Genomic DNA, 11452 nt, shown 5'->3' with positions numbered 1-11452 from the left:
AGCAAAAAAAAAATAGAAAAACAAAAAAAAAAAAAAAAAAAAAACTATTAAAAAATACACTACCCTCAGACTAATTATAAAGCTACAGTAATCAACACAGTGCAGTATTTGTGAAAAAACAGACCAGTAAATCAATGAAGAGAATTAGCCCCAAAACAGACCCACGTAAATATAGTCAATTCATCTTTGACAATTGAGCAAAGGCATTACCATGGAGGAAAGTTCAGTATTTTCAACAAATGGTACTGGCACAACTGGATGTCAAGAGATAAAAAAATGAATCTAGCTTCACATCCTACACCCTTTATAAAACTTAACAAAATTGAATCAAAGGCCTGTCAAATGGAAAATCACAAAATTCCTAGAATATAATGTAGGAGAAAATTTAGATGACCGTGGTTTGGAGAGGACTCTTTAGATATGACAACACAGGCATGTCCATGAAAGAAATAACTGATGAGCTGGAGTTCATCAAAATTAAAATTTTTGTTCAGCTAAAGATGCCTTCAAGAGAATAAATAGATAAGCCAGAGACTGGGAGGAAATATTTGCACAAGATACATCTTATAAAGAACTATTAACCAAAAGAGACAAAGAATTCTTAAAATCAAAAATAATAAAACAAACAACCTGATTAAAAATGGGCCGAGGACCTTCAAAGATACCTCCCCAAGGAGGAAATATATATGACAAATAAGCATATGAAAAGATGGTACATACACATTGTATTTCTCAGATATATGTGGTCTTCATCCACAGATCCTGAAAATACTTCAGAACCAGAAAGGTGAAATGGGTGTCTTATTATTAATGAAGGTGAATTCTGGACCCACCCAAGGTCAGGGGCTGATTGCCAGGAAGATTACCCATATGATTACAGAGGTTTGGAACTTTTAGTTGTACCCTCCCCCCACCCCCGCCCGACTGCCAGGAAAGGAAGAGAGGCTGGAGGTTGAATGAGCCAATGGCCACTAGACATTCAATCCTGACTATGTAATGAAGCTCCCATAGAAACCCAAGAGGGCAGCGTTTTGGTCCTTTTGGGAGAGCTTCTACACCTGGGGAACCAGGACTCTTCCAAGCCCCACAAGGACAGAGGCTCCTGTTTGGGATTTCACCCTCCACAGCCCTTCATCTGACTGTTGTTCTGTATCCTTTATCATATCCCATAATAAACTGAATCTATGAAATCATTCTAGCAAATAAACTGAACTTCAGGAAGAGGTAGCTAGAACCTCTAACCTGTAGCTGATCAGTCAGAAGTATAGCTAAGCGCCTAGGGCTTGTAAGGGGTGTCCAGAATAGGGGGAGGAGAGCAGTCTTGTAGGACAGAATCCTTAACCTTGGGATCTGAGGCTTCTCCAGCTAGCTAGGGCCAGAATGAAGTTGAATTCTCAGACATGCTCCTGGAGTCTGAGAACTGCTTGGTGTTGCTGAGGGGGAAAAGCCCTTCTCCACATGGGAGCTCGTCCCAGAAACCTCAAAAGAACTACAAACCCATGAGGATGGTGGAAATGTAAAACGCTAACAAAACAAAGGGCTGACAAGAATGTGGGGCTACAGGAACTCCCATTCATTGGTGGTAGGAACGCAAAACAGTCTGGCTACTTCAGAAGGCAGCTTGGGGGTGTCTTACAACATACCCTTGCCATATGATGCAGGATTGAACTCCTTGGGGTTTATCCAGAGAACCGAAAACTTACGTTGACACCTTTATTCATAGTTCCCAAAACTTACAAGCAAGCAAGTTATCCTTCAGTATATGAGTAGATAAAACTATGGAGGCCCCAGACAATGGAATATTATTCAGCACTAAAAAGAAAGGATCTATCAAGCCAGGGAAAAACATGGAGAACCCTTAAAAGCATAGCATATTACTTAAAAGAAGCCAGTCTGAAATGGCTACATATGGCTTAATTCTAACTATATAGTATCTGGAAAAGGCGAAACCATGGAGACAATAAATAAAAAGACCAGTGGATGCCAGGGGTTTGGAGGGAGGGAGGTGAAGGTGGGGAAGGAGGGATGACTAGGTAGGGCGAAGAGGATGCCTAGGGGGGTGGAACTTTCCCGTGTAATCCTGTAACGGCGGACACGTGTCCTTAGAAATGTATCCAAACTGGTGGAATGTACAACACCGAGAGGAAATCCCAAAGTAAACTACGGACTCTCGATGATAATGATGTGTCAATGCAGGTTCATCAATTATAACAAACGTGCCCCTCTGGCGGGAAATGGAGCTGGTAGGGGTAATACCTAACCGCATGTGTGGGGGCAGGAGGAATAAGAAGTATCTGTGCACCGTGTGGCAAATTTTGTTAAGAGTCAAAAACTGTTCTTTAAAAAAAACTGTTCAAAAAATAACATCTGTTTAAATAAAAACAACAACACTACTATTTAAATGCATTTTCTCTACACTTATTTAGATCAAGGTATACGTCCTAACATTCTCCAACTAGAGCAGACCAAGGAAATCCGTGTCACACACACCTTTAGTGAGACTGTGTCTCAAACAAGGACTTAATAAGGTATGAGAAGGGACACAAGTGAATCACTACACCTGCGCCTTCTGAACATTAATCATCCAGTTAAGATCAGAACACCTATACCACAGAAATAAAGAGGCTAAATTCCCCAATGTGATTTACAGTATTCTGCCAGCTTTTTCCCTTTTAAACTTAGTACTGTGCACTGATCTCCACAAAGGAAAAATACTTCTAATCTGACCAAATTCTCTATTTTGAAATGGTCAGGTGTGTAAGAAAGTCCTTGAGTGCACAAGAATAAATGAATGAATAAGAAGGCTTTAAATGTAATCACCCAAGTCCAGGCAAAATAGAAAAGACAGAAATTCTATATGCACAAATTAAAAATCACCACTAAAAGGTCACATTTTCACCACTTCTTTTTTGTTATCTGTTTATGACCCTGCACAAAGCCAAGGGCTCTAAACTCCAAACACCACTAACAGGTCCATGTTCACAGCCGTCTCACTTATAAAATGCTTTAACTCTTCAGCACTTAAACTTGCATGACTTTAGCTTACTCTTATTAATTTCTTAAAAAACAGGAACTCATGGAATCTGGCAAACAAATTTTCTCACTGTTAACAGTGCCCGTCTACTTCCAAGTTCTACATCAAAACTGGAAATGGTCCTTTTATAAATAGGAGAGAGTAAGGATTAAAGCTTTTGTTCTTTGCAGTACTTGCCCAAGAAATATTTTGTTTATGTTTTCTTCCTGAAAAAGGAGGAAAAAGAGATTACTGCAATAGTTAAATGCCATTTCCCAAGCTCTGAAGGCTTTTCCTAACAAGGACAAACATATCAGATTCACTCTGCCATTTCTACAAATAGAATGCTGTTACATTTACCATTGTTCAGATAAAAAAACATCGGGCCATAAGGAAGTTGTGACTTCATGTCTCACAATAAAATGGTGGCGAACCTTTGTTAGTTGTTATAAAATAGTCTGTTAGCAGCTACCACAAATGAAAATCTCTCACAGACACAGTTCATAGAAATACAGGTGTGCCGGATTGTAGTATCAGACACAATCCTGAAAGTTGTGTGTTTACTCAATCTTATTTTAAATCTATCATGGAAGTTTGCTATTGAAAGGCAACTTTCCTCCCCCATATGACTTGAATGCAGCATGTGCTTTATAATTTTAGATATGTGAAACTTGTCTTAAAGTAAGGCAAACTGACATTTTTCAGGCATTTCAGACAACTGCAAAGAAAAAAATACCATGTCTCCACTATCAGGAGGCTGTCAGGGAAAATTCCAAGGGCTGTTTGTTCTTACTGAGAGGAAGAAGCAGGTACAGCAGGTAAGCAGAAGCAATATAGAGCAGGTAAATCTGGGAAGAATGGTTAGAGAAGAAGCTACCGCCAGGAGTTGATGGCTGGGTCAGGAGACTGCTAAGGTCTTGTACAAAAAGTGACTGTGTGTCTGTAAGGTATGTTTGAGCAGTGATGATGAGTGAGTACTGACTGGTTTACGTTTCTCTGTTCCTCCTTGTGAGTGAGATGTCAGCGATGTAATCAAAAAGCAGAGAATTAAGTTTGACTTTGCCTGATATGAAAACTGACCGTGGTTGAAGACTTAAAAATAAACCACTATAAACATAACCCAGAACTGATTTTTTTAGACAGGCCAGGAAGTAGCTCAATGGGAAAGATTATGACCCCATAAAATGAACCTCAGCCCGTAACCCACACCATACAAAAATTTATTCTAGGGGAAAACATAAATATCTGCATCTCATGGGGACAAAGATTTCCTAAGATTCAAATAGTAGCAATCCTAAAACAAAAAACTGGTAAATAATTGACTCCACAAATATTTACAACTTTTGCACATCCACTGGCACCATTAAGAAAATGAGCAGGCCACCCACAGACCAAAAGAATCTATTCAGAGAACACATATTGGGGAAAGAATGTATTTTCAGACTATATAAAGAATTCCTACAAATCAACAATAAAATGGCATACATGTCACAAAAGAAGATGTACAAATGGCCAATAAGCAAGCACAAGAAACAGTGCTCAGAATCCTAAGTCAAATACCACTATACATTTACTCCAACGGCTAGAACAAAAAAAGAAGGCTAACACCAAAAGTTGTCAAGACTATGAAACAAACAGAACTCTCATTTACTGCTAGTGGAAATATAAAATGGCATGAATGCTTTGGGAGTACTGGTTGGCAGTTTCCTATGAAGTTAAAAAAATACCCACCATATGACACAATAATTCCAATCTTGGTATATACCCAAGAGAACTGAAAATATATGTGCACTGAAAGATTTAAAAATTCCTAAGATTAAAAAGCTGTTAATAATCAAAATGTTTATCAACATTAGAATAATTTACGGTATACTGATGCAATGGAATACTACTTAGCCTTAAAAAAGAAACAAATTACTGATATTTGAAAAACAAACATTAGCCTTACACAGAACAAAAGAAGCCAGATGAGTCCATTTATATGAAGTAATTGAATCAGCAAAACTAATCTACTCAAGGGGCACATTAGTCAGTTACTCAGTCCGAGACTCTTGATTTCAGCTCAGGTCATGATCTCACAGTTTCATGAATTCGAAGCCCACATAGGGCTCTGCAATGACAGTGGGGAGCCCAGGTGGCATTCTCTCCCTCCCTCTCTGCCCTTCCCCGACTTGTGCTCTGTTTCTATCAAAATAAACAAAAAAACTTAAAAAAAAAAAAACTATGCTAGATTAATGATAGAAATCACAGCAATGGCTCCTTTGAGAGAATGTGGGGGAAGAGCAAGAATGAAGTCTATGAGATGATGATAATGTTCTCAATCTTGACAGAGTTGTGGGTTATGTAGGTGTGTACGTATGTCAAAAACTACAAATCATACACTCAAAAGTTATAAACTTAATTCAATGTAAACTTTATTTCGATTTAAAAAGTGAACTTTTCAATAAAATAAGAAGTACAACTACTGACAATTCTAGTAGGCTTGCCTGACATACTGTTAGCAGTTACCAATTCCGAAACTAGACTCTGAAGATCCTAGGCTTCTAAAAATGAGTAAACAGAGTAGTGGTGGCCAGATTTCTCACTGTCGGCCCAGAAGACAAAAATACAGACAAGAGAAGGCAATTACAAATATGGAAAAGAGGGCAACTACTTTGTGGTGTCGAACTAAAATTAAAACTATCAATATAAGCTCAAGACTCTTACTAGATAGGCATTAATATGTGCATATATGCACATACATGTGTAGGCATATGTGCATGTGTGTATCTGTGTGTACACGTGACCATATACACATGCACATTTCTTAGTTTCACTGCCAAAGAGGCCAGCAATAACACACCAGTAGCGATGAGTATGCCCAGTAGCCAAATCTTGGTTTCTACCTAACATTATCCAATAGAAGGACTCAGAGCTACTTGGAGAAATGTCTATTTCTGGGCTAGAGCACAGAAACTACAAGCTTAATCTAGAAAAACTTGTTATGCCAGAAAGTAAAACAGTTCTCAAAGAATCATGAGAACACGCCAGGAGGACAAAGCACCCAGCCAAAAAGAGCAACCAGTGGTCAGACATGGCACAATATGAGTATCAAAATATACATTGACCGTAACGCACTATGCTACTGCCATATGCTAGGAATCCATGAGTCCATACTGACAGAAGTCAATAAATGGGAAAAGAAACAAAAGCCTTTGCTTACGTTAGATTATCAACGAATGAATACATAAGGAATGATACATTTTTAAAAAATCATCGATGGATGCTAAATCTAGTGGGTAAAATTTAATGGGAACAATATACTTCTATTTACATAATCTCAAAAATCTCAAAATCTCAAAAAAAAAATCTCAAAATACTTTTAATTACAAAGGAAAAATAGGAAACTTGTAGGCAGAAGAACTTCGCAGACAGTACCATAAGCAAGTGACCAATACTACTTGCAACCAATTGACATCACAGGTCTCCCGACATGATATGCTGACCACGTATCACCTGTGAATTTGTGCTACAAATGCATAGTCAAATATAGTCATGAAGAAATGATCAAATTCAAATTAAGGACATCGTACAAAATACCATGTATGTACTACACAGAAATATGCGGGCCATGAACCGTAAAGAAAAGCACGGGAGGGTTCCAGATAAAGAGAGACTANGGGGTGGATACCTGCAAGAACTCTGTGAGATTGATATTATTTTATCCTTTCTACTAATAAGGAATCCCTTTTAAAAACTTAAATAATTTGCCCGAAGTCATATAGTTTCTACACAGTAAACAAAACTATTAAGGTATTTACTTTTAGGTTTTTTTTTTAATGTTTATTTATTTTTGAGAGACAGAGAGAGACAGCAGGAACAGGGCAGGGGCAGAGAGAGAGGGAGACACAGAATCTGAAACAGACTCCAGGCTCTGAGCTGTCAGCACAGAGCCCGATGCGGGGCTTGGACTCACAGAACGGGAGATCATGACTTGAGCCGAAGTCGGGTGCCCAACCAGCTAAGCCACCCAGGTACCCTTAAGGTAGTTACTTTTAGCATTAAATGCCTGGGGAGGATGCCATGTTTCCCTGGCTAGCTGTATCAGAGAGCCAGAGTTTCAATCAAGAATCTTCACATGCTAAATTCAGCCACAATTAAGGATTCTCTCATATTCTTGAATAAAAATTACCAAATGCATGAGCCTAAATGTATCAAAGTTGAACATTTCAAGTTATCATATAAAAACAGACAGTAAAATAAGAAGATCTGTCATGCATTTACTCTAGGGCACCTTACTCTAAAAGAGTTTTCTTTTTTTTTTAATGTTTTATTTATTTCTGAGAGAGAGAGACAGCATGAGCAGGGGAGGGTGAGAGAGAGAGAGACAGGATCTGAAACAGGCTCCAGGCTCTGAGCTAGCTGTCAGCACAGAGCCCGACGCAGGGCTCGAACCCAGGAACCATGAGATCATGACCTGAGCCAAAGTCGGATGCTCAACCAACTGAGCCACCCAGGTGCCCCAAAAGAGTATTCTTAGATATAAATGAAAGTAAACTCTAGCTAGATGGGATAAATAAAAAATTACAACAGACGTGAGTGTAAACCTCCCAAAACAGAACGATAATAACAAATAAAAACTCACACTGAGAGCAGTCACCAAATTCAAATGTCCGTATTTACAAAAGGTGCACATACCTTTTCCTAAGTGTGTGTTTATGCTCATATATCTAGCTGTTCCTGTAAGGCTCTTGTGTTCTCTGTACGGTATGTGTTTCTTTGTCTCCGGATCGATATATTCTTTTGCCAAACCAAAATCTATAATATGAATAACTTGCTGGGTTTTGTTTCCTGGTCGTCCTATTAAGAAGTTCTCAGGTTTTACATCTCTGTATATCAAGTTCTTTGAATGGACATATTCCATGCGAGAAATCTTGAGTCACAAAAATAAAAAGAAAGAAAGTTTTATTGTAGGTTTTGACTAGCATAAAAAAGCACAACAGACGCAAGACGAAACTCTCACAATGAAAACAACATAAAGGAGAAAAAAAATCAGAAATTGTTTTAACCCTTTAAAAGTAACATGGTATCAGTCTACAGGTCCTCAAAAATATATTCAATTATGACTATAAGTTTTTGCTTTGACTATTATAATGATCACTTATCAGTCAAGTATTTGAATTTCATGAATTCTTTTCATACGGGTAACCCTGATTCAATCAGCAGTTATGGATGATGCCGCCTCAGACAACCAAAAAGTTTGACTAACTCTGGAACTGAGATATATAAACAGACGTATTCGTGAAGTTACAATCTGTTCTTATCGATTAACTCAATCATCAAGCAACTTTTACATTATATTAAAGAAACTTAGAGTCTAAACTGTTAAATGAAAACGATTAACACAGTATCTTTGGGATATCTTTCTTTTTCTTTTTTTATATCTTACTTGGGTCTTTCCTTAGGTATTAAACATTTTAAAAGATCTTGAAACCTGAAAACTTTGGGGTACCACTCTAATGATTATACAGTACACTTTCACATTATATAGTGTATATTACACACGACATATAGTATATAGTGAGCATATATACTATACGTTATATTCACATGATATAGTAATATAATATAGTACAAACTGCCACAAAATAGCACATTATAAATAAGAAAATAAAATTGCTTCACTGAGCGATAATAATGGTCAACAACGCAATGTAAACATATAGCTACCTAGGCCTTCTTAGATTGTTAAATTCTGGATCATGGTATGCGATGTTCTATGACCTACACTTCTCATTAATGGTATATTATAAGCATTTTCCGGGTTGTAAGACATTCTCTTAATACACACTTTTTAATGGCTGCATATTATTTTATGGCTATGAATAATTTACTCAGCTAACTCTATTATTTCTCTCCATTTGGGTTGTTTCCCACTTTATGACAAACAACCTTGCAAAAACAGCTCTAAGTATATATGAGTTGGATAAATTAATGAGTCAATGGAGGAAAGCCATTCTGAGACTTCTGTAACCCACTGCTGGTGTGGATTTCAAAATTGCCTTAAATCATCCTCTTAAGCTGGTTTCCCAAAGGCTCCCTGAGATTTCAATAATTTATAAGACTTCCCATTGTTTGTTCTTTTTCTAGGCCATTAGAATTTATGACTAACATTATAAACCCTGTTTCCAACGGCTCTCTTTTCTAAGCATTCATCAGGGACACGAAGAGAGACCATTCTCAAGCTCCGCATTCTGATCTGAAAGCAGTAACATGTTAATTCTTTCACCCAAATAAAATACACTTGGCTCAGTTATTTTAAGGAGAATGCATCCCTAAAAAGACAATGGGAGGAAAAGCAGAAACCTCATGAGGTCACGCGTTCTGTAAAGAGAACAAGACTTTAAACTTTGAATAGAAACGTGTGACCAAATGACCCGTACGACGATTCGATCGGCTGCAGAACCTCTGGCTTGCCTTACCAGCTGGATAGCGATCATGAGAACGGTCTTCAGAGAAAACGTCCTGTCACACAGGTCAAACAAGTCTTCCAAACTGGGTCCGAGCAGTTCGAGCACCATGGCGTTGTATTTACCACAAGGGCCAAAATAGTAAACTTGAGGTATACCATCTGGGGGGGAGAAGAAGGATTTTAATCATTTCCTCATCCTGAATCCCAAATTGCTCTTCCTGGAAAATCAATGAGCAGTTTTAAACACTTTTCTGTGTTTTCGAGAACTGCAGCAGTAGGTTCATTTTTTCCATCTGCACACTTAACTCTTCCCGAGCCAATGTTCTCTCTCACTGTTCCTTCTCCTGGACGTTCACAGTGTAAGTGGTTACACCTCTACTGCAGCTCATTACATTATACACAGGCCTCCACTCTTGGTCTTTAACAGCGCCCCAGAGACAGGAGCTGTGCATTTTAGCCCCATGTTTCCGTGGCCTAGCGAAAAGCTTGTCACATAAGAGAGATTCGATTCCTATTTTAACAAAGAAGTGACTGTTCCCTTTAATAAACATGAGGTAAGCGTCATCCTGGGCTCACCCTCCAAGATTCTCATCTTCTGGTGCACATACCCCATATAACTCCCTCCCGGATTCCAGCCTTGTGATTAGGTTATGTGATGTGACAGAGGTGAGGTGATTAAAGCACCATCAGCGGGACACACACACACCCCCACACAACGGACAAACTTCCCTTCGCCACTGGGAGTCACTATTTTAGCGAAAGCCACTCTTACCAGAGCCAGTCTTGGATGCCTGGGTCAGATCTACCCCTCACATGTGTAAAAGCAGAAAAAAAAAGTTCAGAAATAGTCAATGAGAAGCTCACTAAAGTGTATTCCAACTCTGAAATACTATTTCTATTAAGCTATACGCCACTTTTATTATGCTATTAAGAGCCTGGAACTGCAATTAAGACATGAATAGTTCCCAGCTACGAAGCTGTAAAAATTATTCCTACAATGCCTTTTTCCCCCTCTCTGCCACTGAGAGTTGTTCTTCTTTATGCTCTTAATTTAGCAATCTCTAGTATCTCATTTCCATGCTTTAGCTTGCTGCTGCTGATCCGTAGGAGGCAAGCAAACCAGATCATCAAGCTTGTAAGAACTATATACGGAATGTAAAAATAAACACGTTCTGGAGCTCTTCAATGAAAGGACTGTCAAAGAGCTTTTCTACTTCCTTCTGAGTCATCACCTACACTCCTAATAACTGAAGTTGTTGTGAAATGATCACTCAATAAGGTAGCAATATATCTGGGTTTATTAAGTGACTGATTTATTCAAAGGTTCAAAGGTTTCCAAGAATAGAAAATCATTTAAGAAATCTCACTGTCTTAATTCAACAAATGCTTACTGGACATCCTCAGGGGATGAGGTGGAACATTAGGGACTAAGAGTAAACAAGACACCATGATCAAGGATAACCCAGGAATGCAAGATTAGGTTAACATTCAAAATCCCACCAATGTAACTCACCACAGTAACAGAATAAATATGAAAAACCATGTCATCATCCTAATAGAGACTGAGAAAGCATCTGCTAATCTGGAACACAAGGTAACATCCTCCACCTGGTAGAGGGTATTTAAGAAAATCTCTCAGCTAACATATTTAATGGTGAAAACTGAATGCTTTCCATTTACCACTGGGAGCAACACAACAATGTCCACTTTCACCTCTTGCATTTAACAATGCAATGAAGTAAAAAAAAGGGGAGGGGAGGGGAGGGGAGGGAAGGGAAAGGATGAAACTAGAAGAAAGAGAAAAAAGAAACAAAAGGCATTCCTGAAAACAAAGAGAGTATGTTATTTTAAGAAAAGGTAAAGTAGGAGCGCCTGGGTGGCTCAGTCAGTTGAGCATCCAACTTAGGCTCAGGTCATGATCTCACAGTCTGTGGGTTCAAGCCCAGCGTCGGGCCGTGCTGACAGCTCAGAGCCTGGAGTCTGCTTCA

At 38.6% G+C, this 11452-nt stretch overlaps 1 protein-coding gene across 8 annotated transcripts in view; it reads right to left on the bottom strand.

Moving 5' to 3' along the window:
• The window catches only part of CSNK1G3 (casein kinase 1 gamma 3), a 71438-nt gene that overhangs the window by 34730 nt on the left and 25256 nt on the right, over positions 1-11452 (bottom strand). For all 8 annotated transcript variants that reach the window (XM_077753019.1, XM_077753021.1, XM_077753015.1 and 5 more), the window contains exons 4-5: positions 9475-9623; positions 7691-7925 (exon numbers count right to left, since the gene is read on the bottom strand). In XM_077753019.1, the coding sequence (XP_077609145.1) occupies positions 7691-7925; positions 9475-9623 (384 nt within the window). The remainder of the gene's footprint in view (positions 1-7690; positions 7926-9474; positions 9624-11452) is intronic.

This window comes from Crocuta crocuta, unplaced genomic scaffold, assembly GCF_008692635.1.
Source record: "Crocuta crocuta isolate KB4526 unplaced genomic scaffold, BGI_CrCroc_1.0 scaffold377, whole genome shotgun sequence".
Taxonomy (NCBI): Eukaryota; Metazoa; Chordata; class Mammalia; order Carnivora; family Hyaenidae; genus Crocuta; species Crocuta crocuta.
This window is presented reverse-complemented; position numbering and strand designations above follow the sequence as displayed.